The 25,968-nt window shown below is 38.4% G+C and overlaps 1 protein-coding gene across 2 annotated transcripts; it reads left to right on the forward strand.

The window, feature by feature from the left end:
* Positions 1–1,106: 1,106 nt before the first annotated feature.
* sgms1a (sphingomyelin synthase 1a) lies at positions 1,107–22,302 on the forward strand. 2 transcript variants are annotated; one of them, XM_023426565.2, is made up of 7 exons: positions 1,122–1,242; positions 12,451–12,572; positions 15,400–16,293; positions 16,413–16,530; positions 17,864–18,017; positions 18,734–18,900; positions 19,856–22,302. In XM_023426565.2, exons 3-7 carry the CDS (start codon positions 15,680–15,682, stop codon positions 20,030–20,032), a joined length of 1,230 nt encoding a protein of 409 aa, XP_023282333.1. In that variant the 5' UTR covers positions 1,122–1,242; positions 12,451–12,572; positions 15,400–15,679; the 3' UTR covers positions 20,033–22,302. The 2 variants fall into 2 exon arrangements, with proteins under 2 accessions (XP_023282334.1, XP_023282333.1); XM_023426566.2 differs by lacking the exon at positions 12,451–12,572 and having other exon boundaries at positions 1,107–1,242.
* Positions 22,303–25,968: the final 3,666 nt, after the last annotated feature.

Here is a 25,968-nt window from a genome sequence, read left to right on the forward strand (position 1 = left end):
ATTACGTGTTTTACATTGAAAAGAAGCTATTTCAAATTAAACTGAGAGACACCCTAAGAGATGAGTAAAATGGATCCATTGTTGATCCTTGAAGGAGTCACATATCAGTTAAGGCTGGTTACCTACAGAGACAGTGAATGCTCTGTCAAACTAAACAGAAGAAAATGTACTCAGTGGGTATTCAAGATATGCCAACCCAGTTATCTTATCTGATCAAGGAGTATAAGCTGATCAGTGGTACCAAAGGCAGCATGACTGAAAAGCAGAATTATTGCAAGTGTGCATTAAAATGTCAAATGTAGTTTTAGTGGAGTTATATTGTAGAGGTCAGACTGCAATTTCAACTCAGTTTATTGTACTGCATCCAGTCCTTTTTTAAGACTATGACTATGAATGTTCAGCTTACTACCCTACTGCAGTCAAAAATAATCAGCATTACCAGCAGTGGAACTCTATCATGATGATTTGATCATGTGTGTGTGTGTGTGTGTTTAAGAACCAGTTGTCTAAATTAATGTTTGTAATTTGATGTAATTTTTTTTCTTTATTGCAAAAACTATTTTTTATGAATATTGCAATACTGATAACACATTGCTGCCCTACCCATTAGATTACCTATTACTTCTCCTGAACTTTCTGATACAATGATCTAATTAGCTAAATAATCAGTACATTGAGACTTTATTTTGCTGTAATATATCCTTGTATTATTTTTGTGCAATTAGGGCTATATTTTCAAAGCATAGTTTACTTTCAATAATATTTGGCGTGCTCAAACCTTCACCAACAGATGGCTTCAGAAAAGTGAGTTGGGTTTGGCTTTTGCTGCTCCAACGCTGGATTTTCTGCGTAGCTGTCACTGATGCTGCATTCAAGTGCTCCTCCGGTGCTCCAAATGGAGCGGTTCAATGGTGAAAACGTGTGTTGTTGAGTATTGTTTTGCTAAATACTTCATTAAATCAATTGTAATTGTTGGTTTGTTTGGAAATTGACTGTGCTGCTGCGACATGTCACACCTTACTCCATCGTTTAATCGCGTGTGCACTGTAAGTGTGGGTATCTTGACCGACATTTATGATGGTACCTGAAGGCATCATAGGTGACGGTATTAAGGGAACTCCCGCTTCTCCAGTCACAAATGCCTACCCACGATAACGCCGGACAGACCCATGGAGCGATCCGTACCACATTGCGGTGATAACCACTATTAGAGGAGAAGTCCTTCAACATTTCGACAGCAAGGTAATCACACCTTTACTACTGTTTTGTCGAAAGCAGACCTAGCCATCCGCGAAGCCCCTTAAGCCCTGTGTGTGATCGGTTAGTTAACACTGTGACTCCAAGTCATGGCAAGACATCTGTTAGTTAATGTGTTACACAAACTCAGATAAACAGCTGTATCGTACCACACGTTAAGCTATGTTACTCTGCTATGCACTATATTTGACGAACCACTCCTGAACGTTATATTTACTGCCAAACGTCCGCTAACTAACGCTGCTCATTGGCCTTGTGTTGAAACATTTTATCAGTTGACGACAAAACATCTACCGTTATCGTTAATCCCGATTCAACGTGATGGGCGGAGAAGCTACACTCTGGAAGCTACAATCCGCGTTGTGTTCAAGTCGACCTAGAGCAGGTTAATATCTTATTTAATAAAAACAAATAAACATTTTGTAGCACTGAAATCCACAGTCATGTAGCTAACCGTTATGCCAAATCTCGCTACGACTACCAGAGCCCAGGGTGGGCTGTTGTAGCTAGTGAGCTAGCTAGCTAAATACTGAAGACGCTAGCTTGCTCATCTATTTTTAGGTTTTCAGTCTATAAGCTCTTAAGCCACAGTATACAGAGGCTGCCGAGGTCTTAATGTGAATGAAAGCAGTGTTTTTAGCACGTATAGCCAACTGTGTCAGTCATGGTTTTGACGTAACGTTGTCTCACAGGTGTGTCTACTAACGTTACAGTGGCAGTGAATGTGGCCGAAAATATTCTCAGCTGATTTTCTCAGTAAATATTAACCCAGAGTTTTAACAGCAATCTTGTGTCTGTTCTCTAGTCTCGGCCGGGTCACATTAGGGATCTGTTTTGCCTTGGTTTATTCACCTAAGAACGGGTGACCTGATTTAGCACTGTTTTCCATAAAGTCTTACAGACACGTCCCTTCCTCTTGTGGGGAAAGAGGGGGTAAACTCGATCACAGATGTGTTTGAACAGTTGTGTCGTCGGAAAAACACCCGCCCGCACTGTTAGCAAGACATGCTGTGTGTGGCAGCTAACCCGAGATCCACTAAGGCCACAGAAAGGGACAAATAGTTGAGCCAACAGAGACGGTGATCGAAATAAACAGGGAGACGTCTGTGTAAAGGAACTGGTGAGAAAGCAGCTTTTCACAGACATAAACAGTGTGAATGCAGTCTGTGTGAAGGCTGCATAATGTTTAAGTAAGTCAATGGGATGTATTGTTGTCACTGCATCCAGCCCAGTTGCAGAGAAAACCTCATTGCCAAAGCAAAGCATGTCAGACTATCAACAAGCAAACGGGTACATTTGACAAGCAAGGCACTGGAAACAATGAGTTTTCTGTAGGCACAGCAGCTATGATTCAGCCTTGGAAAACTGTCTGAGCTGACAACAAAACTTACTGACTTAACAATATCCTGTATCACCGACTTCCTCTGAACTGGAAAAAGCACTTTCTTGCCACTGTTTTGTTTAGAGAGTAGGCAAACTCTTTTGTGAGTGATATTTATACAATTTTCTTTATTCAACTAAAAAAAATGTGTATTTATAACTCTGGAAAGCACATAGACTCCTGCCTCTCTATTGAAGCTATTGGTTATTTCCATCGGCTGCAGTTAATTCAATGACATTAGAGCAAGATGTAAATGCTATGAATGAAATCATCATACCTCTACTGGATATCACTGATTACCTAGGCAGAGCATCAGATGTTAGTGATGTTTGCACTTATCTGTAATCCATGTTATTGTCAGGTGCTGCAAATATCTGACCTTTTTGAAGAAAAGATGAAAACAGAGCACTTGGAAATTAGGAAAGATATACAAGGCACAGATGATAACAGGATAGGATGAGGGAGACAGAGGAGACTGATACAGAAAATCAGAGATCAGGGGAGAGAGAGAGAGTGAGAGACAGCAACAGATGAGAGCAGTTGCAGACACACGACGTGGGAAAGGTTAATACACACACTACAGATCTTTAGTTAAATGTGGCCTGTCTATCTAAAGACCTACTGAGTGTTAACAGTGCATATTTGTGGTGTTTAAAAAGGAGAGTAAAAGTCTTATGGTGTTTTGATGAAGTGATCATTCCCATAAACCCCCCAAATACCTGAGTAATCACTTCTCTGCTTGAGCAGAACAGACTTAAGCGATATACTCTTACACCTAACAATTAACAAAGGTTTGTTAAGAAAGTATTACAACTATTATAACCATCAGCTTATAATTCAGTTTACAAAAAGACCAAACACTATCTTTAAAATTATCTTATCAAAGACCCCATTCTATAAAGCTAGGTAAAAATGTGCCAAAACTGAGTCCCCCTCCATCCAGTTGAGACACATAGACTTATATAAAGGTATATACATTCAATGGCCACTTCATTAAGTACATCTGTACAATCTAATGTAATCCAATAAAACAGCAGTGTCATAACATCCATCTTTATTAAGTTTATAATGGTGACTTTTGTTGGAAATTGAAGTTGAATTTAGCCAACAGTATACATGTCACTGCCAGTACAAACGTTGCATTACCTGCCAATTTTTGTTTGCCTGACAAAGCCTGAATAAGATATAGGTGAAATCAAACCATTGCTCCTTTACATTTGGTGGTGCTGTTGATACAGTGTGCAGATCCCTGGTAATTGGCCCAACAATTATTTTGTTGTATTGCTTATCATTTCATCAAAACTGCCTCAGAAGGCTAATGGAAAAATACAGTTTGAGTCTTAATACATTCTAACATTGATATACATTAGACAATGCTTTTTGGACCTTTCTAAAATGATTACACATTTGCAAATGCATGTATCTGCTGCTCTCCAGTGTATTTGAGCCTCAATACTCAAACCACAGCTTAGCTATAATGCTATTACCTGATGGCCTTGGCCTGTTTGTTGTTCTAGCATATGGCACTACAATATTAGTGCCAGCCAAAAGCCATTGATCATTTGATTTCAATCATAGACTTGTCTCCAGAGAAACAATATGTAATGGCTTTAATCTTGTTTCTGCCATAATTAGAAACACATGAAGTTTAACTGCCACTCACATGATGTCCCAGTTTCCTGTGGCCTCCAATTGCTTTTTGGAAATCTAGGCTAGTAGCACTAGCATTTTTATGTCGCCTATTTCGTGTATTTCAGAGAAGAAATTATGTCACAATATGAAATGAAATTTTAATAATCCTCGTGGGACAGAAGGGCAGTGTTTAAGTAGTCTAATGTCATCTCATTTTACTGGTCTTTGTTTGAGTAAATGAAGGAGCCACACAGCTTTAGTGAGTTTGGCACAATTTGAGAAGAAATAATGTGCATGTGGGGTTTTATATTAGACTAGAAGATGCAAGTACATGACAAATGTAATGGCAAATGCATGTGGACAAGGGTGAGGAGCCAGAGAATTGGTCAGGAATTTTAAGTAGTGCAAGCTGCCTGTGTGAAAGCCAGTTTCTTTTCTTCTTTGTGCTATTGTCTAGCCTGCTTACACCTGAGCTGGGTATCCCCCTGTCCTGACTTGTTTCGAGTAACTGACTTCCTCCTGCATTCTACACATATGTTTATGAAGTTTCTCTGGGTGTTTGGTTTACAAACAATCAAAATGACAGTATTTTCATTTTAAGGTATGCTGGTGTGATCATTTTAAACAGTAAACCAGACACCCAAGTAGCCCAACTTCTGTATACCTGATCCTGCCCTAATTTTTTTGCACATTTTGGCCTTTTCTTTTTTTTTTTTTAATGCAACATGATGCTATGCTGAGGGTAGATTGTGTAACTTTTGGCAGTGACAGGCCAGTTTGCAGCTGTCTTTGAAGGAAAACTCCACATTAATAAACACAGAATTATGTAGGTACAAACTGTGAATGTGAAAAAAAGTCTTGTGAGTGATGGTTTCTTTACTATCCTTTAGTTGCTGGCTCTACAGCAACTTGAAACTCCACCACCTCAGTGTATTTTAATGGTATAGTGTGCATCTTTTGTGCAGAAAAGCTTCTCTGCATTCATCTGTAGTTATAGTAAGTATCTTGTTTCTTCTTTTTTCTCTTGTAATCATTTTTAAAACAGTTGTCATTAGGGAGACACCTAGAATAATTTACTATAAATGCATGTAAGTAGCTGCGTCTGTAAAACCTCTTTTTTGGAAATTGCAGAATTCCAGGCTATATGCTTTCCTGTACATGATAATGTACAGTATGGATAACTTTCTTTGTGGTTATGGGTGTTGCCACTTGACTAACCCTTGACTTAAGCCCAGTTTAAAGTTCATGTCTAAGAATGCAACAGTGTGTACATAATTCGGATATGACTGAGAGAAAACGACTGGAAACAATGATAGCACCTGAAAGTCACATTTGTAGTATCACACTTTCTCTATTGTAATTGTGTGAATGTAACTACATCCAGGAGCAGATGAACTTCTAGCTGAGTGTTTTTTCCTTTACCTGATAGTGAATGTGCTTTTTCCTTCAATACTATGGAGTTTTAAAATCATCGGACATGATCATTAAATGGGTATAATGGATGACATCTTCATATGTAAATTGCGTAATACAATATAGCAGCCTCCAAAGTTCCCACAGAGCTTTGTTCAGGCCAGTAGGGAGTTATCAGGTTGTGTTATGTGTCTTAAATTGAAGGCTTACATTCATTTTGAGTTTAAGTCCAAGAAAATCACAAATGTATTAATATGCCACCATGAGTGTATTTAATTTAGTCCATGTTACAGGGTTTCCGTGATCATTCAAGAGTGCTGTTGATAAGAAACATGATTTTTCAGTTTGATAAACTGAATAAAACAGTGTTGCATGTTTCTGCCAAAACATGCAAAGTTATTGCAGGTCTGTTTAACTGTCTCTTGTCATTTGACACAGACCTTTTGAAGTTCAGGTAGTTGATGTTTGAAAAGATGCGCTAAATGCTGTGCTGAACACTAATTACTCCCTGTTGAAAACAAGTCCCCTGTGAGCTATTCTAGTTTTTATTTCTGATGTGTCTGCACCACATATAATTGAACAAAGTCTAGGCAAGTTGTGTGTTGGTCCTCTGGGGCTGTGAGGGCCTGACATCCTAATCAGTGACTCATAAAGCCGCATGTGATTTTCTCATTAGCAGATAGCACCTACCAGTACAGTAGTTGTTGTGCCGTTCAGCTCAGCTCCTCCGAGACTTCTGCAAGAGCCATCCATGTTTCACGGTCTGTCTCATCTCTACCCTTGGCCAAACACCTTGCTCTGTTAATTAACAGACTGGTTGGACATAATAATTGTTCTATGAGAGCAGGGTTGCCAAGGTCTGCGTGAAGAGGCACATTTTGAAGCAGACTTATTTGGCATTATAGACTTTATCCTATCTCTGTGTTTTCTTGATATTAATATCATGTAATGACAGATCAGTATAGTCGTTTTGTAACAGGTTAGTAAAGGAAAATGTTGCCCCTGCCATTAACATTTTATCAACATTATTTTAAATGATTTGGAAATAAGGTGATCAAGGTATTTAGTCGCAGGGAAAGGGTGTGGGAATAGAAATGGCTAATTTTAAGGAAAATTATTATATATTATGGAAATTTTGTATGTCAGAACAGCACAAAAATTGATTCAAAACTTTCTGAATGTAGTTTAGTTTAGCAACGCAGATGCAGTCAATCATGGAGATATGACCAGCGCTCGGTAACACTATAAAGTGACCACAGTGGAAAAAATTAAATGGAAAAGTTTTTTTGTTTTACCTCTTATGAAGAATGGATGATGAATAGACATTTTGAAGCTTCTGTTGTCAGCTGTTATAGATCCATTGACCTTTTTTCCAAGACTGTTTGTACATTTCTTGTAAATAGGATGATTTTTTTATCTAATACAGGTCTACATACAGTGCTATCCAAAGAAGGTTGGTATTGTCTGGAGGAAGTGTTCTCCTGGAAGTGATTTATGCATGTTTATCAACATTCCAGATATATTGATCAATTGCTATGAGTCATTGTTTCCTCCTGAGGTGATGAGTAATCTGTTGCTCTGTTGCTATTTCCTGACAATAGAAAACTAAAACTGCAAGCAATATTTTAAGTGTAAGTGTGGTTAAAAAAAAAAAAAAAAGATTGAGCAAGCAAAATTGATGCTAGTGCTGATAAGGCCATCTTTTACTCTAACACCCATTTACATGGTTTTAATACTGATTTGGTATTGCTGACAGCTTGAATTACATAATCTACAGTTGCATTGACCCTGATTGTTCAATATACAAGAATGCAAGAAGAGCATAATCATACAGCCAATCCTTGGCACACAACACTGGAACTATTTGCAGGGATCGTAAGTGGTAACATGTTTGTTATGTGAGCTGACCTTTTAATGTCTAAGACACTGCATATTCCAAGCATTTTGTTATCCTATGTGTTCACTTTTGGCAAACACTGTATGCACATCATTTAGTCTGTTCCTCCCAAATAGATCAATTAAGATGGGCTATGTACTGCTGGTCGCTAAGCATCTTAGAAGTTCACAGTGCATTATCAAAGTTTTCTTTTTAAGGTGTATGAGTAATTTTTCCAAGGGTTTTATGCCTCCCCCCAGGTGACAGCCATATTGCGTGGAGGGAATTTAATCAAATTTGGCACAAACACTCACTTGGACCCAAGGGTGAACTGATGAGATTTTGATGGTCAAAGGTTGCTGTGACCTCACAAATGCATGGTTTTGGTCCTGTGTGTGCAATATCTCAGGAATGCCTTAAGGAAATCCCTTCAAATTTGACTCAGATGTCCACTTGTACTAAAGGATGGAATGATTTAGATTTTGGTGGTCAAAGGTCAACTCACAAATTCATTTGCTAATTATGATGCAATTTGACACAAAAGTGAAAATGCAGTAGGCTAATGACATTTTTTATCCAAATAGTCAAATGTCAACTTCACTTTGACAACATAATGTTCTGCAATAACTGGCTACTATTCAACGATGTAACACAAGAAGGGGAGATTGTGACCGTAATTTCCTTCAACTTGCTTAGTTGGCAGAGGCATACAACCGCAAGGCGGTAATTCTAGTTCTTATTATGAATTTTTTCTGGTCAGTGACTTACAGATAATGCTTGGTGTAAGTATACTAACTCATTCTAATTATAAAGCTGAACTAGGGTGTAATCCATAACATACACAGTTAATTTTTAACCGTCATATCTTTCACTGTAACCAAGCTGGGCCAGTTGTGTAAATATTGGTCTTGCATTGTCTACCTGTTGGGGGTTTGTATTCCAGGTGTAAAGGGATACAGGTGAGAGCCTGTTGTTTCCCCCATTGTTAGTTTGTCTCACAAGATGAAAAACCTGTAAAGGGATGATACTCTTTAAAAAACTTTACAAAGAAAAGGACACCCTTAGGACACAAATTAGGGATATGGCTAACAAAGCATTTAAAGACATGCTTTGTTTGCCATATCCCTAATTTGTGTAATCATGGTGTTGTTGTTTTCTTTGTAAAGAAAATATATATTCCCTCTTTTTTGAGGGGGAATATTATCTTTGTTTGGCTTTTATGTGACTTACATTGTTGGCAGGTTGTGTCATGTTGTGCCTGTTGTAACTGTCCAAAGATTTGACCATTTTGTGCAAATGTATCACACCTGGTTAAATGCAACATGAGCTGTAAAAGATGAGAACTATCAGTGAAATCATATACAGTACTGGTTTGTCAGGCTCAGCCCTTATGAATAAAGCAATTTTGATTTCAGATTCGCCCACCACAGGAGTAGGTGCTGTTGCTTGACAGAGGCCCTAGCAGAATGTTTTATGCATTGGCCAACATTTGTCAGTTTAAAAGTTTACCTAATTAGACTTGGATTAACAAACACAGCTTAACAACAATGAAGAATCATGTACTTCATTATTTTCTCAATTAATTGATTCATTTAAGAAATATCAAAAAATGTAGAATAAAAAAATTCTCCAGGCCCCCAGTTTCTTGTTTTGATTGACCCTCCAAAACGCAGTTTACTATCATATATGACAAGGAAAGGCAGAAAAGCCTCACATTTGAGAAGCTGAGAATTTGGAGCCTTTTTTGCTTGTGAAGTTAATGAAACTTTATTTGCTTGTATACTGTTGTAACTTGAGTAAAACCTGTGGTTATTTGTACTTTCATATCCTGTCAAACATAGTTGCTAAAAACAAATATTGAGTGACTCATTGTGCCATCTGCAGTTCTTTTGTTCTGTTGTAGTCACTGTTTTTTATTTGTAATTTTTTGATTTGCTACATCTTTCTAGTTTAGGCTTGTGTACCTTATATCTTTGCAAATTTGTAGTTGCCTATAAATGAGCTTAGTTTTAAATGATGATGGCACTGTCCTGCATTTGTCATGGATTCCATGGTGGAAACACTGCAATGGTTGCATAGTTGGTTCAGCAACCAGCTCAGGCACAGGCATGCTGTTGAAAAGCCTGTATTATGATAACTTCCTGACCTGAGTGTTCAGTGATTGTTACTGTTACCTAGGAGACAAACTGCATTTGTCAGAAGTTGGCTACATATTCCAGTTGAGGTTGTAATATTGGTAAGACCAATGGTAAAATAGTACTGGAAAATTTTACTCAAGTAAAAGTTCTGTTACTTAATTTTTCTTGAGTAAAAGTAAAATTACTCAAGTAAAAATGTAAGTTAAATGTACTATCAGTTAATAAATAATAATGTAAGAGTTGCTGATTTGAAAAAAAAAACCAAAAAGTACAAGTTACAAATTCGTTACAGTAATGAGAGTAAAAGTAATTGGTTCCTTACACACTTGTATGAATACATATCTTGTGTGTTGAACCTCTTTACTATATATCTGTGCTTGCATCCAAGAAATATTCATGTATCTGTACTTTTGCCAATTTGACAAAGACCTTTCTTTTCACCAGGAGAAGTTGTAACTGTTTATTTTTTTGAAGGCCAAAAAAAGACATCAAAATGAAATGAACAGCAGGAAAAAATGTGCAGCAATAGAGATAGAGTGGGAGAAAGTACAATCAATAGGCGCTGGTTCCTGATCATGCAGGCAGGGAGGAGGATGAAGGAAGAGGTGGAAACTAAAAGACAGAGAGTGGCGACAGGTCAGAGGAACAAATTTCCTCCCCACTGAGGTCAGTCCTGTTGGAGAGGAGGGAACTTATGACATAGCACAGGTGCCCTTTTATTATGAAGCTCAAATTCACTCAGTCATTTTTAAAAGCTCAAAACTGGAAATTAAATAGGTTACTATTGAGAAAAAAACCACAGAGTTGCTTAGAAATCTCAGAGTACATCTGGTCTGCTTGTCTACATTAAACTTGTAGCCGTTCAAAGCCATTGTGAATGAGTCATTTGGTTCCACTTTGGCTGCCTAAAGATGAGCTATGGATGGTGTGTTTATGTTTGTGTCAGCTTGACATATTGTTGCTCTTGGGTGGGATCTTTTTCTGGTGATGTCACATGCATTGCCTTGTGCTAAACAACCAGCCCCTCCCATCTCCTCCCCCAGTCCCATTACCTTTAAGGGGGGAAAGATTTTCCACATGAAGGAGAAGTTGTGGTACGTCTTGAGCACAGCAAATTTAGCTGTATTGCTACCATTACTGTTGTCATTTTTAGTTTGTTAGAGTAGTTTTTATATCTGTGGTGGCTGTTCCGCTTGATTAAGGTGTACACAGCAAAGACAGATTTGAAAAGTAGAGGAAGCGATTACACGAAACGCATACAAATTAAAACCACCGCCCGTGATGTTTTTACTAGGTTGCATTTATAGCTGCTTAATAAAACATTATCCACTTTTGAATGGAAGAAGCAAGCATTATGTTTTTGGATTAATACTTGGGAATAAGAAATGTCAAATAAAGTGAAAAAATCACAATCCCAACATCACAGAGCTCAAGTTGACATCTTTAAATGTCTTGTTTTGTTTGATCAGAAGTCCAAAACCCAAAGGTAATCAGTATTAGTAGTATTGTTTTATAGAGAAGTTGGAACCTGAGAATGTATTGCATTTTGTCACTATTTTTGCTTGAAATATGACAATTACTTTTCTGTCTAATTGATTAATGGACTAATCATTTCAGCTCTAGAGCAACGGGCAATCGGCTTTGTACTAAAGCAGGCAGGCTCATCGAGCACCACTGTGATGTCCCTGGGGAACCCCATAAAGTTATACCCCACCCAAAACCCTGTTGCTCAACTTCCTCTGTGAAAAACAGAGAAATGTGACTACCTAGTGAACAGGGAGTTGTTGAAAAAGGGATATACTCAGTAAACCTATACTAGGTAAATAATGACTTTACGCAAAACTAGGTGCTGTTAAAATGATATATGTAAACCAATTGGTTAAGTTTATACAGTCCATGGCCCCTAATGCTAAAAATGCAATTGACATTAGTAATTAATTTACACACACAATAGGCATACACAGAGTCAGGGCTTGTTTTTAGCGAAAGCACACATCTGTACTGCACTGAAAGTCATTCAAGTAAAAATGTCATTATTTAAAACAAGGAAAAATTAGCTTTACATGTGTGAGAAGCATTGGAGAATAAAATAAAAGTAAACCTTGTCAAATCTAGCTCTTAGTGTATGGTCTCTGCATCAAGTCAGTTTCCTTTTGTCTATTGATTTGTGGGGACACCTGGTTGCTTGATTTATCTCTTCACTAAGTGTGAACTCTGTGCTGGCTTATGAGCAGCGTGAATATTAAAAGTTTAGTTTACATAATTCTAAAAACCTTCAAAGATCCCAGTTCTATTATCTTCTGTGTTTGTGTGTGTGTGCTGTGTCTCTTAGTTACAAAAGAAAAAAAAAAAAGGCACTTCCCCTAACACCTTAAACATCCGCAGCTCAATGAACAATGTCAGTGGAGCCTACAATAAGTAAACATATCACAATAGAACTCCCTGCCCAGTAAATATACACCTCAATGCTCAAAATAAAAGTTTTCTGTGCTTCAACAATGTGGCAAGTAACAATCCTGTCCTCTTATGTTGTCATATTCAAATAAGTGCTGGAGGGAAACTGAAGTCTTTCAATTGTGTGTTTAGGGAAGAGCTACACTGTTTTTTTCCATCTTTATCTCGTATCAAAACTCACAACATCATAAGACTGAAGCATTTCCAGACCTTCCTCTGTTTCTGTAGTTCTCTGCTCTCAAACAATATTGTCCTGAAGTCACGTTTAATCAGATTTCCACTTGTTTTTCTTCTGGCAGAAATATTTTATCAAAGGTGTTGGTTAACCTCTGCACACAAGGATTTGCTTGGGAGAAATGTGAATTTTCCACAACCTCGGGATCTATATGTTCCTGCAGGATCAAGTTACAGCCAGTGAAAAGTAAGTCACTAAATACGTGTGTACTCCAGGTAGACATGTATGCATTGTGTATTCTTTCCATGCTTGAGTAACATAACAGAAATTGATATGCATATTCTCATGCAATTCTAACTTACAAGTCACAAAACACAGCTACAGTAATTTTGAAGTTGATAGCAACCCATATTCAGTATTCCTGAAATCCCTGTATTCCCTGGATAAATAATGGTTAGTTTATTGGTTTCAGGATTAGTTTGTTTTTCTCACTGCCAGTTCAGTTCAGTGAGATTATTTCTTCACCGAGCACGCTGTAAGCTGATTCACAGACCAAAGGTCCTCAGCACACAGCTGACTCAGTGACAGCTAATCTTTGATCCGTCTCAACTGCACACTGTTAACAGATTGATGTAAGTGCTCTTTGTCTCTATTAACCTTTATCTCCACTAAATCCCATTCTCCTTTGCACTCTTCACACCATGTGAAGACACAGCTGGGTTGTCACATAGGAATGAGGAGTCTCATGCTGTGCCATTTGCATGCTATCATATGCTTATTTTTACACTTCCTCTTTCGTGTTTGTATGTTACATTAGAATCCTGGGGTTATTGGGTCAGATTGTTCTCTGGGCCTCAGCAGGAATAAATATGATGCCAGGTGTTGTTGTAGATGACCCATCTTACAGCCCATTTTATTTGGCCCTGTTTTTCTGGCCTAAATGAGCAGGCCTCTGAGCAGAGCTGAGGTGAGATGAGTTACTGATGTGCAGTGTGTTGTCCTGCCAACTGGCCGGCCTGCCAGTGTATTTAGCTGCTATTGGCCTGTGCTGAGCTGGCTGTGCTGGGGCCTGGCCGCTGGCTGATTGCCTCATTCCAGGGGTGGGGCTGCCTCAATGCTCAGCACTGACCTTCACTCTGATTTATGAGTTCCTCCTTGCAGTCTGTTTCCTTGCCATCCTCCTCCTTTCCCTCCTGTTCATGCTGTAGATTAGAACTTGGTTCCAGCTGTACCTCATACTCCCCCAAACATAAGCAGGGCCACCCTGTGTCTACCACCGACATCGCAGTCTATAAACAAATGCATGATATGCAGCAGATGTGTGAGTTCATCTGCTTGTTATTGCTAAGCTTTGGCGGTTGCCTGAAGCCTGGATGAGAAACATGCACTATGGAAAAGTTAAATTGGATCAACAGATAATCAATTGGCAGCTTTTTGATGATTTGAATAAATGTAGAGATTTTATTTTTTTAAACCAAAAATGGTAAAAAAGTATAGTATATAATATAGTTGGTATATATCTGCTATATTTACAGCGTAGAAGCACCTAAACTTTCATCGGTTTTTTTTTAGTTTGTTTGTTTGTCTTGAGTAATAAATTGGTTAAGTAACTTAAATTACATGGTCAGTCTTGGCAGTCTACGCCTTCAAATTGTGGAAATGTAGATTTATCTGTGTCTGACCCTGTCTGTTCTGCTTATCAAATTTCCTTCAGTTCACCTTGGATCTATTTACACACCGTTGTCAATAATAGTGGTTTTGAACCAGGAACCAGTTCATGTTGGCAGTTGAAAAGTGATAAACACTAGTTATGTTTGCTGACTCTCTTCTCATTGGAAAAGAGGGTTATGTATAAAGGCTAATCGGATGTTGCCACTGATGTACGAAAGGTTCCCCTGCAGTGAGGATCAAAGAGGGGAAACCTGCTGATCGATCAAATCCTTGTACTGTTGTTATTACTGTTGGAAATGCTTTAGAATGATGTGAGTTATTCATTTAATGTTTAATGTCTGTAAAACGGAGCTGTGATTTCCATTAATTTAGAGTTGTCCAAACAACTGCTGCTACCTTATTCAGTCACAGTGGGTTTCCTGGTCTGGCCTGGTATCCAGTCCAGGACTACCCTAGGGTTGCACGGTATACCGGTACCAGTATAGTACCGCGATACTAGAGTTTTGAAAACGGTACTATACTAGCATTTAAAAACAAACGGTACTTTTATTTCATTTTATTGAATGCAAATGAATTGGTAAATTGGAGCCTGTCTCTTTAAGCACAGCTTACGAGTGTGACGTAGTTGCCTGAGCGGATGTAAGCCGCCTCCCACGCGCACTCGCATGTTTAGACTGAGGAGGAGAGAGAAACCACAAGTTGCGTCTTAGACAGACGGCGCGGGTTGAAGAAAATACAGTAGATAGAGATGGCAGCTGCAGAAAAGCCCGAACTTGTGGACAAAATGGGGGCCCGAAGTTCGGTGTGGAAATATTTCAGGTTCAAACCGAACGATAAAGGCGAGCCACTGAACCCAGAAGCACCGCAGTGCAAGCGATGCTACAAAGTGTGTCTCGCAAAAGCAGGCAACACTTCAAACCTGTCGAAACATTTAAAGAACAACCATGCGGACTTGTTCCGAGACTTCAGTCAAGAACGACAGGTGATAATGTTGTTCACCTGTTCACTGCACTGTAATGTCAATGAAAGAAGTACAAAGCCCCTCCCAGCCCAGTAGTAAACCTACAGTAGCCTGCATACAGGGAGCTAAAACATGTCCATGGTTAATAAATACATTCAAAAATATATTTTTAAAAATTAAATTACATTCTTTAAATATTTAAATAACCCATTAAGGCAATACATAATATAATGAAATATTTTTTACAAAAAGTATCGAAAAGTATCGAAATACATATTGGTATCGGTATCGAAACAGAAATTTGGTATCGTGACAACCCTAGACTACCCCCAACTAGAGTTTGGTAGTCATCAGTGGGATTTTGAATCATGTTCTTGTTTAATGGGAGTGGATAGTTGTCACTACATTCTGATTCACAGCGTTTTATTTTTCCTTTAACAGGGGCGCAGTGTGTGGTGGGAAAAAAGCTGATGAGGTGAAGAAAGTTGAAAGAGGCCACTGGGTTCACCTGCTATCTATTGGACTTAATCCTGAGTGACCCTGCTGCCTACTTTCTCTACATCATTTCTAGAGGAGGCTGGGGGCCCTCTGGGTGCAAGAAACACCATGTGCCAAAACTGGAGAGGACTTCCCACTGCCCCATAAGACTGCCAAACCTCTTGCAAACCTTCCTCTCTAGTCCGAGGAACCTCCTAATCCTCTAAATTGCCCGCTGGCAAAGATGAAGAAGGTGGCAGCATGGTCAGCAGAGGACGTCTCTGACTGGCTGAGCAAAGAGGGGATGCCAGAGTATATAGAGGCCCTCCGTCAGATGGATGGTCACGCCATGCTCAGGCTCACCAAGGCAGATTTCCAGAATCCTCCCCTCTCGTTGGTGTCATCAGATGGCGGGGAGCAGATGATGGAGCGACTGGAGACACTGAGGCTAGAGAACCATATGGAGGCTCACAAAAACGGTCATGCAAACGGGCATGCAGGTGGGCTACCTAATGGGACAAGCAAGCCCCAGAGGAATGGCACACTGGGGAGGAAGGACTTAAGGATGGAGATGGTCCACATCCCCATTCCTACTATGGAAGCTATGCGCTCCTCGTTCCCTGCCGAGTGGAGGAAGACAGGCATAGCGTTCTTCTATGCGGTGGTGTGCTTTGTTACCACCACTGTTGTCATTTCAGTGGTCCATGAGAGAGTACCGCCAAAAGAACATACCCCACCACTGCCCGATAAGTTCTTTGACCTCTTTAACAGGGTGGAGTGGGCCTTCTCCATCTGTGAGATTAATGGCATGTTGTTGGTTGGACTGTGGCTTATACAATGGATTCTACTCAAGCACAGGTACACGCAGAAAGCTCTTAGTAAATGACATATAAAACATCACATTCTAATGAGTTCTAATCTGAATTCAAACTAAATGAAAATGTCACATTGTTCATTTTCTTTGTCTTTTTTTCCAGGTCGATTATTGGGAGGCGATTCTTTTTCATTGTGGGCACACTCTATATGTACCGGTGTATTACAATGTACATTACCACTCTGCCTGTTCCTGGGATGCACTTTAAGTGCTCTCCAAAGGTATAATACATACATTTATTTCTCTCAGCACTATGAAGGGTTCCGTCTTACTTAACTGCTTTTGGAACATATGTGCTGAATGGGCAAATTCAGCAAAATGAAACCTCTTCTGTTCTCGCCACTGACCGCTGATTGCAAGATGTGTGCATTCAAATTTTTTTTTTTTTTAAAAGGAAGAGGCCCTTCAAGTGATTGTTTAACTTTTTGTAGTTCCTGTTAAATAGTGCAAATGCTATGAAAGCATCACTATTTTCTTTCATACTGACTTACTGACTGGTCAGAATTTTGAAAATAGATGAAGCACAATCACTGTTAAAAACCTTCATCTGGTAAAGTTAAAAAATTGCATTCACCAAAGAAAAAAAAAAAAGAGAAAAAAATTGAGTTTGGGCAACTAAAACTGTTGAAGTTGTTATGGAGGGGGAAGTTGTCATGTTTAAAACAAACCAACTCTTAAGTGTAGGAGAAAGGTAATAGGATGGAACATGAAGCATGTTTTACACTTATTTTACACCGCCTTACTACTTCCTGTGTAAGGATGCGGCACTGCTTCATTATGTGTTATCAAATGCAGACACTAACACGGGTTGTTTAGGTTATGGTTTTTCTGAGGAAGTCAAAGTAAAAAAAGAATACTACTGAATTTACTGTAAATACAGTTGAGATATTTCTACTTGATTTTTTCCCCACTTTGTGTTATGTTTTATTTCAACATTACTACTAATGTTTTAGAGGAAATAGTAGCGGGAAATCATCTTTTTACTCCACCAAATGTGTCTGATGGTTTATTTAAATAATAATGACTTTATTTGCAAATGTAGGATAAGCTCATGTGATACCATCCATTGTTGTATATTTGATTACCCAAATTAGTATTTCCACTTTTGATACTTCAACTACATTTTGCTGATAATACATTTGTTTAAACTGTTTTAACTAAAAACCTTTGAGTGTGGGAGTTTAGCTTGTAACCATGTATTTTACACTGTATTACTATCATTTCTAAGGTGAAGCATCAGGATTCCTTTGATCTCTGTAACTGCTCCTCAAATTATATCACAGTGCAACATTTGTAGCAAAATGAGACAATTTGATGAGTGAGAAGAAAAAAAGTTGTACTTAAATATAGAAGGTGAAAAAAATGCACATGCAATGTAAGATTATCTCAGAAGCAATGGAGAAGTCTTAGAGGTGGCATTACAGGTGATTCAAGACTCAATTTGAAAACTTGATGGTGGCTGTCCTCACCTATGAAGAAAGGCTAGTAGAAGTAGTTCCTTATTATTCCTGTTAATAATCCAAAATTGATGTAATGTATGACTGTTTCTTTTAGCTTCTCGGGAACTGGGAGGCACAGATGAGGAGAATAATGAAGATGATTGCTGGTGGGGGCCTATCTATCACAGGTTCCCACACCATGTGTGGAGATTATTTGTACAGTGGCCACACTGTTATGTTAACACTAACATACCTCTTCATCAGGGAGTGTAAGTGATCTCCAAATTTTTATCTATTTTTTTTTTTTTTTTTTAATTGACATTAAGTTGTACTTACAACAACATATACTCAGTTTCATAACTGAAGTTTTAGGTTCACATGCTACAATTTTCCTGTCATCTGTATCTCACTGATAACATTCAGCTTTTTGATTTTCATACTTCTCTGCTCTGTCAGGAAATGTGAAAATGTTATGTTACACTATTCACTTACACATCTGCTAACATGTTATTGTGTTAAAATATTGCTCCGTCACAGAACCACATTTTCTGTTCCTCAGCAGACATTTCCATTACCTAACTTTTGGATTACACACCCAGTTGGTTGAAGACAAAGTCCAAGGGTTGGAAGTTGTCGCATTTTAACTGCTATGTCAAGTTGTAGAAATCATTACATTACTCATGCAAGCTTTGAGTAAAGAGTTGTGTCTTCTGCTACGTCACATGGTCCTGCAATGCTTTTCCAACACGTTTGTGTTGACAGACCTGATTGATGCAGCAGCGACATCTAGTGGGGAAAAGGAGAACAGTTACTTCTGCAAAAGAGCCACAATGTCTCTTCTCAACCTTTGAGGCCAGTGTTTTTCCACCAGCTAGATCACATTTACTGCCCCTGATGGCCCATTTAGCTGTGAAAGAATGCAGCCTCTTCTCTAAGGTCAATACTGTTTAGTCTTTGGTATAACTTTTTTTTGTTTGATTGGCAGATTCTCCCAAGCGGTTCTGGTGGTACCACTGGTTTTGCTGGATCTTAAGTGCTGTGGGAATTTTCTGCATCCTTCTGGCCCATGACCACTACACTGTGGATGTAGTGGTGGCATACTTTATCACTACACGTCTCTTCTGGTGGTACCACACTATGGCCAACCAGCAGGTAATCATGTTACCTTGGATTTTGAATTGAAGTAAAAGTGAAATGAGTGAAGTCAATTGGTACACAGGTTTATTCAGTGCATTTGTCCTCTAGTCCTTATTGTTTTTATCTGGTAATAAACAAACTGGTACATTTATTTTAGTACCTAAGAAGTTACATCGAGTATATACACAGAGAATGGTCAAGGTGGGAAATGTACAGTCAGATTGTTATTCCATATACACTTGTTTTTGTTAAGTGGAACACAAGTTGGAAAGCTGATGCACTTTCCTTGGGCACTAAAGAATATAATGCATCTTGTATACATGGTTGGGCCACATGACAATAGATAATGTGATATCAACTGTCACAGATTTGTACTGTATATTTTACAGAGGCAGCTATAGTTATACGTAGCTTCCTTTTTAAAGGAATAGTTTGATGTTTTGGGAAATATACTTATTCACTTTGTAGCGATAGCTTAAAGACTGGAAATAGTTTGATAAATAACACCCATGTCATTTTTACACGGTGGCTTTTTTTTATGGATTAAATGATTGAAATATGATGTGTTAATTATTGAGCTTTGGAGGTGCTGGTAGGTAGATTTTTGGGCAGAGGAAGGGTAGCTGTCCCAGTTTGTTGGTAATGTAGTATTTTGGTATTAATCTGATGAAGTATCTTGAATTTTAATTCACTGAATTAGCCAAATAAATATATTCTCGTCTGGTTATTTTAGCTATAAATTGTTTCTCAAGTACACCATAGTATCTGATTTCCCTCCTGCCTTTTATCTGTGTGTAAAAGATTACATGTGAAAGACTTTAAGAACAGAAAGTACAGCTGACACAATGTGAAATGACAGTAGTCCCTGAATAATTTGAAGTAATTCGTTCAAAACATAAACTGGTAAGGAAATGTGTATTAGATATTCAATGACCGCACTAATAGCACTTGTGTCTTTGATTTTTTTCAGTCGCTGAAGGAGACATCACAAAGTAACCCGTTCTCGCGGGTGTGGTGGTACAGACCGTTCCAGTACTTTGAAGAGAATGTCAACGGTATGGTCCCTCGTAACTATCAGCTGCCGTTTTCATGGCGAGCGCTGCAGTGGAATCGTGGTCTAAAGTACAGCAGACTGGACATCCAGTGACTCCTCTCATGTCACAGCAGGCAAGGACCGTGATTTCCATAAGTGCTGTTTTTTACCCATGGAAGATGGAACTGTTTAATGTAGCGCTGTCCTTTCACATCTAGTAACAGACACATCGTGTCCAAATGGGTAAATGGGAGGCACTGTGACCCACCAAGTATTTTTTTTTTTTTTTTTCCCTTGTGTGTATCTATATGTATATTTCTTTTGTTGTTTTTCTCTTCTGGTAGTATTTGTCCATACATAGCACTAATTTATATTTTTTTCATGTCTTCACGGGCCACATAAGTTTCTGCTTTTGTAGCAGATCTATGAAGCATTTCAACAAACAAACTCAAACGTTTTTGGCCATAAGGACTCAAATACTTTTTCTTCCTCTCAGCACAAAACCATAGTTCATGTCTTCATGTTCTTACAAGATTTTTAGTGCAGATAGTGTCAATCAAATGCTTATTTGATAACCAAAATGCCATAATGCCATTTTTCGTTTTGATAGCAAATTACTTTTTGTAAACTGTCCTTGCTAAAATGAGTCAAAGGTGCAAAAAATAATTTTTCTAAGTATGTCAAACTTTATTTTTCAAAAAACAAATGATGTCCAACAAAAGATTTTTAGATTTTTACCTTTTTCAAGATGGATAACTGAGAGCATAAGAATCTAATGTGGTATAACATTACTCCAGTGCCTTTCTTAGCTTGATTGTAAAACAGTTCAAGTTCTATTGTGTCTTGTATCTCGCTGCCGCGGGTGTGATCACGCCACGGTACAAGGTGGTACTTAGTTAACAGTCTCGTTCCCATGAATGTAAAAACAACTACGCCAGCCTTACCAAAAGATTGGTCTTCCCAAATTTAAGTGCAGTGAGTGAAATGTCCCGTTTATTTATGATGTCAGTTTGTGCTTAGTTGGTTAATGCTGTTCTAACAGAAAATATGACTGTTAATTGTATTTTTATGTCTGTAACATTTCATTTTTCACCAACCAGTCTTTAACCAGCAATCAATGACACCATCATGTCTGCTAATTTTGTTTTCCACCCCAACTTTATCTGCTAAACATCACTGCCTAATTGGAAATTATATCAGAAAACTCTCCATGGTGCAAGTTGTTATGGACCTGGACATGTCTTGTGCATCATTGCTGCAACTTGCTCGGGAGATAATGAGCCCCAATCTTGTTCCCCACATTGAGTCCCATTTTGAAGAATTATCCTCATTACTGTCTTCTCTTGTAACCTTTTTAGTGATGAGATGTGGAAGAAAATATTCAATGTGACCCTTGTGCTGAGTTTAGGGAATGTCAAAGTTGTAAAAACAGAAACTTCAGGCAAAGTTTCTGAGCATGTCTGTAATGAATCTGTATGTGCTTTGTATAGTTTGTCTTGTACTAAATCAAGCTGCTACCTTTCAGTTTAAAGACTGTATCTTTTACGCCAAAACAAACTTTTTCCTAGAAGTAGCAAACAATTAACGTGGAACTTAAATGTGGGGAACAAACTGAAGCATGATGCGCAGAGATGGTAATATAATTGGCCATATGTGTGCAAACATTGATTTCCATGAATGTGAAAATGCGTCCTTATTGATGATCCTAATCATGTACATGTTGACTTGTTCAGTTTTCTTTGTGTAACTATGAATGAACTGTAAAGACTGGCTATTACACAAGTTCATCTATAAGCAAAAGATTTAACTCATTATGTGAAACTTTAATTTCAAATCAAACTGATGAGCTTTGTTGAAAGAAAAACTGCACTAAGCTTTAGATTATACAAATTCCAAATAAATAATGGTCACGCGATTATTTCAACATTGTCAAAGGGAGCTGAGAATACACCATTGTTTTCATTGTGACATCATGAAGCCAATAAGAGAAATAATGTTTGAGACTAGTTTGACCCCCTCCTTTCTGTAGCATTGTCAAATCATTTCACTTTTACAGAGAAAGTTTCTTAGTTTTTAAGAGAACAGTAGATTCATCACGTATGGCCATGTTTTGGTTTCAGATAATATTTGTAGTATTGGTTGAAACATGGCTCTCTAGTGATGTTTGAGTGCTTTGATAAGGATGAAGAGTGGAGTTAATGTTTGTCCTCTAGTTTGCCAATCAAGTTGAAATATTTTTTGTCTCCAAGAAATAAGTTGTTTATTCTGTATGTTTCTCTGTAAACTTCTCACCCACTTTGTTTTTGTGCGTATACCACATGTTTGTAAGATATGATAAAGGATTCCTTGGGACGCTTTTGAATAAATAATTTTACTATAATGTATTTGATTTACTATTACGCTCTTTCTTTATCAGTTTATCACAAGTTGCAGATTGTTGCAGCTCATTGTGCCAGAAGATGACATCATGGCAGATCCATGAACAGCCAGCAGATGGACACATTGAGTTACATAAATAAGATCAGCACACTGAGGGGTGGTCTTTGCTTCCAAAATGTGTTTTTGCTTCCAGTATGTACTTGTGCACTCCACCTACAAGAAGTATGTTGGACATAGTTATTTCCTGCATTCGTTCTGCTCTCTCTAGGCCTCTTATTAACCCTTCAAATGTCCTTTTCTCACGTTTCAAACTTTAGTCATCTTGTAACCTCTCTCATCCACCCAGTTGTTAAAGTCAGTCAGTAAATAGAGAGACACCATGTACTCACCCTTAAACTTACACCTATATAGCCTCCATGACAATCTTTTTAATACACACTATAATAATAATTGATACTTTTATAACGATATAATAAACAACAATGTGAAAAGGGCTTCTGGTAGTGAGGAACTTACAGAATTCTCACCTGAATCTGCAGTTCCCTTGGCTTTACAGAGTTTTAAAGTGAGTTTTAACTTGTTTAGCTGGAACTTTACTGTTTTGGTTCACTCTCACTCCTCTCATAGTGTTTTCCAGTCACAGTAGATTTCAACCAAAAAGCTCTATAAGTCCATGTCCACTACCTGCTCAACACCAAACAGAAAACAGTCACACCTAGTGACTAGCTGGTGAACATAGTGGAGCATTTAGCAGCTAAAGAGAGATATTTCCCTCAGGAGACCAAAAACAAAGCTAAAAAAAAACTGGACTTGCTGTATATTCAACAGATGGTCACAAACACAACTTCATATGAACGATAATGTTGCTCCGTAACTGCTGGATGTGTAAATAAGCAACTGCTTCTCTCTCGTGAAACAAAATCTATCTGTCCAAACTTTATCAGAAAAGTTATTGTGTTAGTGTTCATGTTCGACTGCGTCATTCACAGTAATATGTCCGCTACCAATTTTCAACCAATTTCACACGAGAAATGAAGTTGTGAACGTTCTCTTTGAAGTCTGAATAAACATCTCCATATTTTATCTTGAAAATCATCAAGGGACTGCTCTGGCGCCAATCACTGTGGATTCTTGCCACAGCTTCTAAAGATATGAAAGGTACAAATAAAACTAATTAGATCACGACCTAAATTGCTGATCACGATCTGCGATCACTCTATGTAAAGTAACATGGTCCTGTTGGGGGGTGCTGCTACTGCTCGACTCTGGCAGCCTGTCAGAGTTGGCCTTCAAGGAATGCGGTTCTGTTTTGAGCAAGTTCTTCCCAGTTAGAGCTGTTGATGTGGAAATTTTTTAGGTTTATCCTGATGTCCTTGAGACACTTCATCTGACCTCCCAGTGCTTGTTAGCGAGCAGTTAATTCTGAGTAGAGGACCTGTTTTGGGCGGTGTGTCAGGCATTCGAATTACATGGCCTAAGCTGGTGTTTTAATAATGGTGGTGGTAATGCTATCGATGTGTACTTCCTCGAGAACATTGAAGTCGATCGGATTCTCTTTCCAGTTGATATGCAAGATTTATCTCAGGCATCTCTGGTGGTAGCACTCCAATACCCTTACATGCCTGTTGTAGGTAGTCAGGTATTTGCAGGTATTTGGGCAAGGGAACTACCTTGTAGACCAGGAGCATGGTCTTTGCAAGCAGGTCAGAGTTTTCCAAAACTCTTCTGCAGTCTTTTTTATGTTCATAGACGAACCAAAAAGTGTGTACACCCTGGCAAAAACATCAGTGTTATATATATATATTTACTAATGATATTATATTAGATTATTTTTATATATATATATATGTACTAATGATATTTTTGTGTGTGGGTGATGATGTTGCGACCTTGATCTCATCATCCATTTTCAGCATTGTTTGTCTGTCCTTAGAGCAGAAGAGGTTGGATCCTTAGCAGCTGGGACCATAAACAGCTTTAGTGGCATTAAAGAAACACCTTGTGTTACCTGTTTCTACAAGATTTTGAATTTCATAGGCTTTCTCTACCCACCATTTGTTTTTGAGTTCCCTTCCCTGGTGCTGGACAAAGGACTTGGTTCTGGAATAAGCTTCCCTCTTAGCTTGTTAAGTGATGTCCACAAAAGGTCTGTCTTTTTTTTGGGGGGCACCATTGCTTTTTCCTTGGTCTTCATGCGGGCATTAGTCTGAAGGCCATAATTACAAGAATAAGACGATGGTTGGTCCAGCATCCATCTGTACTAGTCATTGCCCTTGTTAGATGCACTCTGCGCCTGTCTCCGGCCTGGACAATGCTATAATCAATTAGATTATGTTGCTAAGGGGTTTGGGTACACCCCTGGAGTTTTCTGCAGTTGCTTGCTAAAAGAGCAAGAGGTCCTCACAATTCCTTGGCTGAAAACGGACATATATTTATTTCAAGCTGGCTCTTCAGCTCGCTAGAGAATTTGCTGGCACCCTGGAGAGACAGTGCTGGCCAGCCAAGCAAAACTCCCACACACTACTACTGTACACAGTCAAATGAGGGAGAGGGAGGAGTGAGTGTGTGTGTGCTCTAAACATCTACTAGTTTCAGCTGACTTCATTAAATAGGCCAGAGTGATGCTCTCAAGATAGTTCACAGTGTAATTTGTCTGAAAATATTTTAATTATGCAGGTGTACAGGCTGTATTGTGTACAGGAAACATGCTGTTCTTAATTACTGTCACTTGATGTGACATTTGATTTGAGTTTTTGCTGTGGTAAAATGTTTTATGTTGAAGTGTTTTTCCACTCAGGTAGTTTCAGTAATTACGTATTTTTTGTATAGTGTGATAGCCAGTGAAAACACAGCCTCTGCTCTATCACTGTCCAATCCAGTCACTCTCTCTGCTCTGTGTTCCATCATCAATCATTTCTCTAAAGAACATTTCTACTGACTATTCCTCAATATATGAAAATGCAAACTTTTACAGTTACATGACTGCCTCAAAACACACCGTCTGTGGCTATAGACTAACCTACCCGCTCTCAAGGCTTTGAAGCCAAGAGAAACAACGCCCTGATTCATGGGTTCACAAGCAAATTCTATTCTATTCTCAGCAGTGCTGCAGTGTTTCACCATAATACCATACTTAGTCTGTGAAGATAATGTTGTGGAGTGCAAATGGAGTTTTTTCTATTAATGGATGGCTTGGAAAGGGGGTGGTATGAGAAAGAAACATTTGGGTCATAAAACTGCCACGGTGTATACAATCATGTTCTAGACTGTAGTTGTCACTCCCTCCTGTGATTACACTGCTGATAGTTAATGGATATAAAAATACACATGCATTTACATGCATTAAGTGCATTTATTATTAGATGTCTTATAATGATTAATAAGTTATCAGCTTGAACATGAAATCATCCACACATCTGTGTATTTTCATTTGTATTGCTGGAGTGTTTTTGTGGTGCATGTAAAAGAATAAGAATGCATATCTTCCTCTGATTGATTATATAAGGTATAAAAAGGTTATGTTGCTTGCCTGTGTATTCTTCACCCTGCAACAACTGATTTTTTGGCCACTTGGGGGCAGCATAAACTTGTGAGCATAATATTGACATGATCACCATCTAAGTTGATATGTTGAACTTGTTAAGCAAACAGTTGCTTATTTACTCATCCAC

The sequence above is a fragment of the Seriola lalandi genome, unplaced genomic scaffold (assembly GCF_002814215.2).
Source record: "Seriola lalandi dorsalis isolate HSWRI2012SDOR001 ecotype SW California unplaced genomic scaffold, Sedor1 jcf7180002054832, whole genome shotgun sequence".
In the NCBI taxonomy this organism is placed as follows: domain Eukaryota; kingdom Metazoa; phylum Chordata; class Actinopteri; order Carangiformes; family Carangidae; genus Seriola; species Seriola lalandi.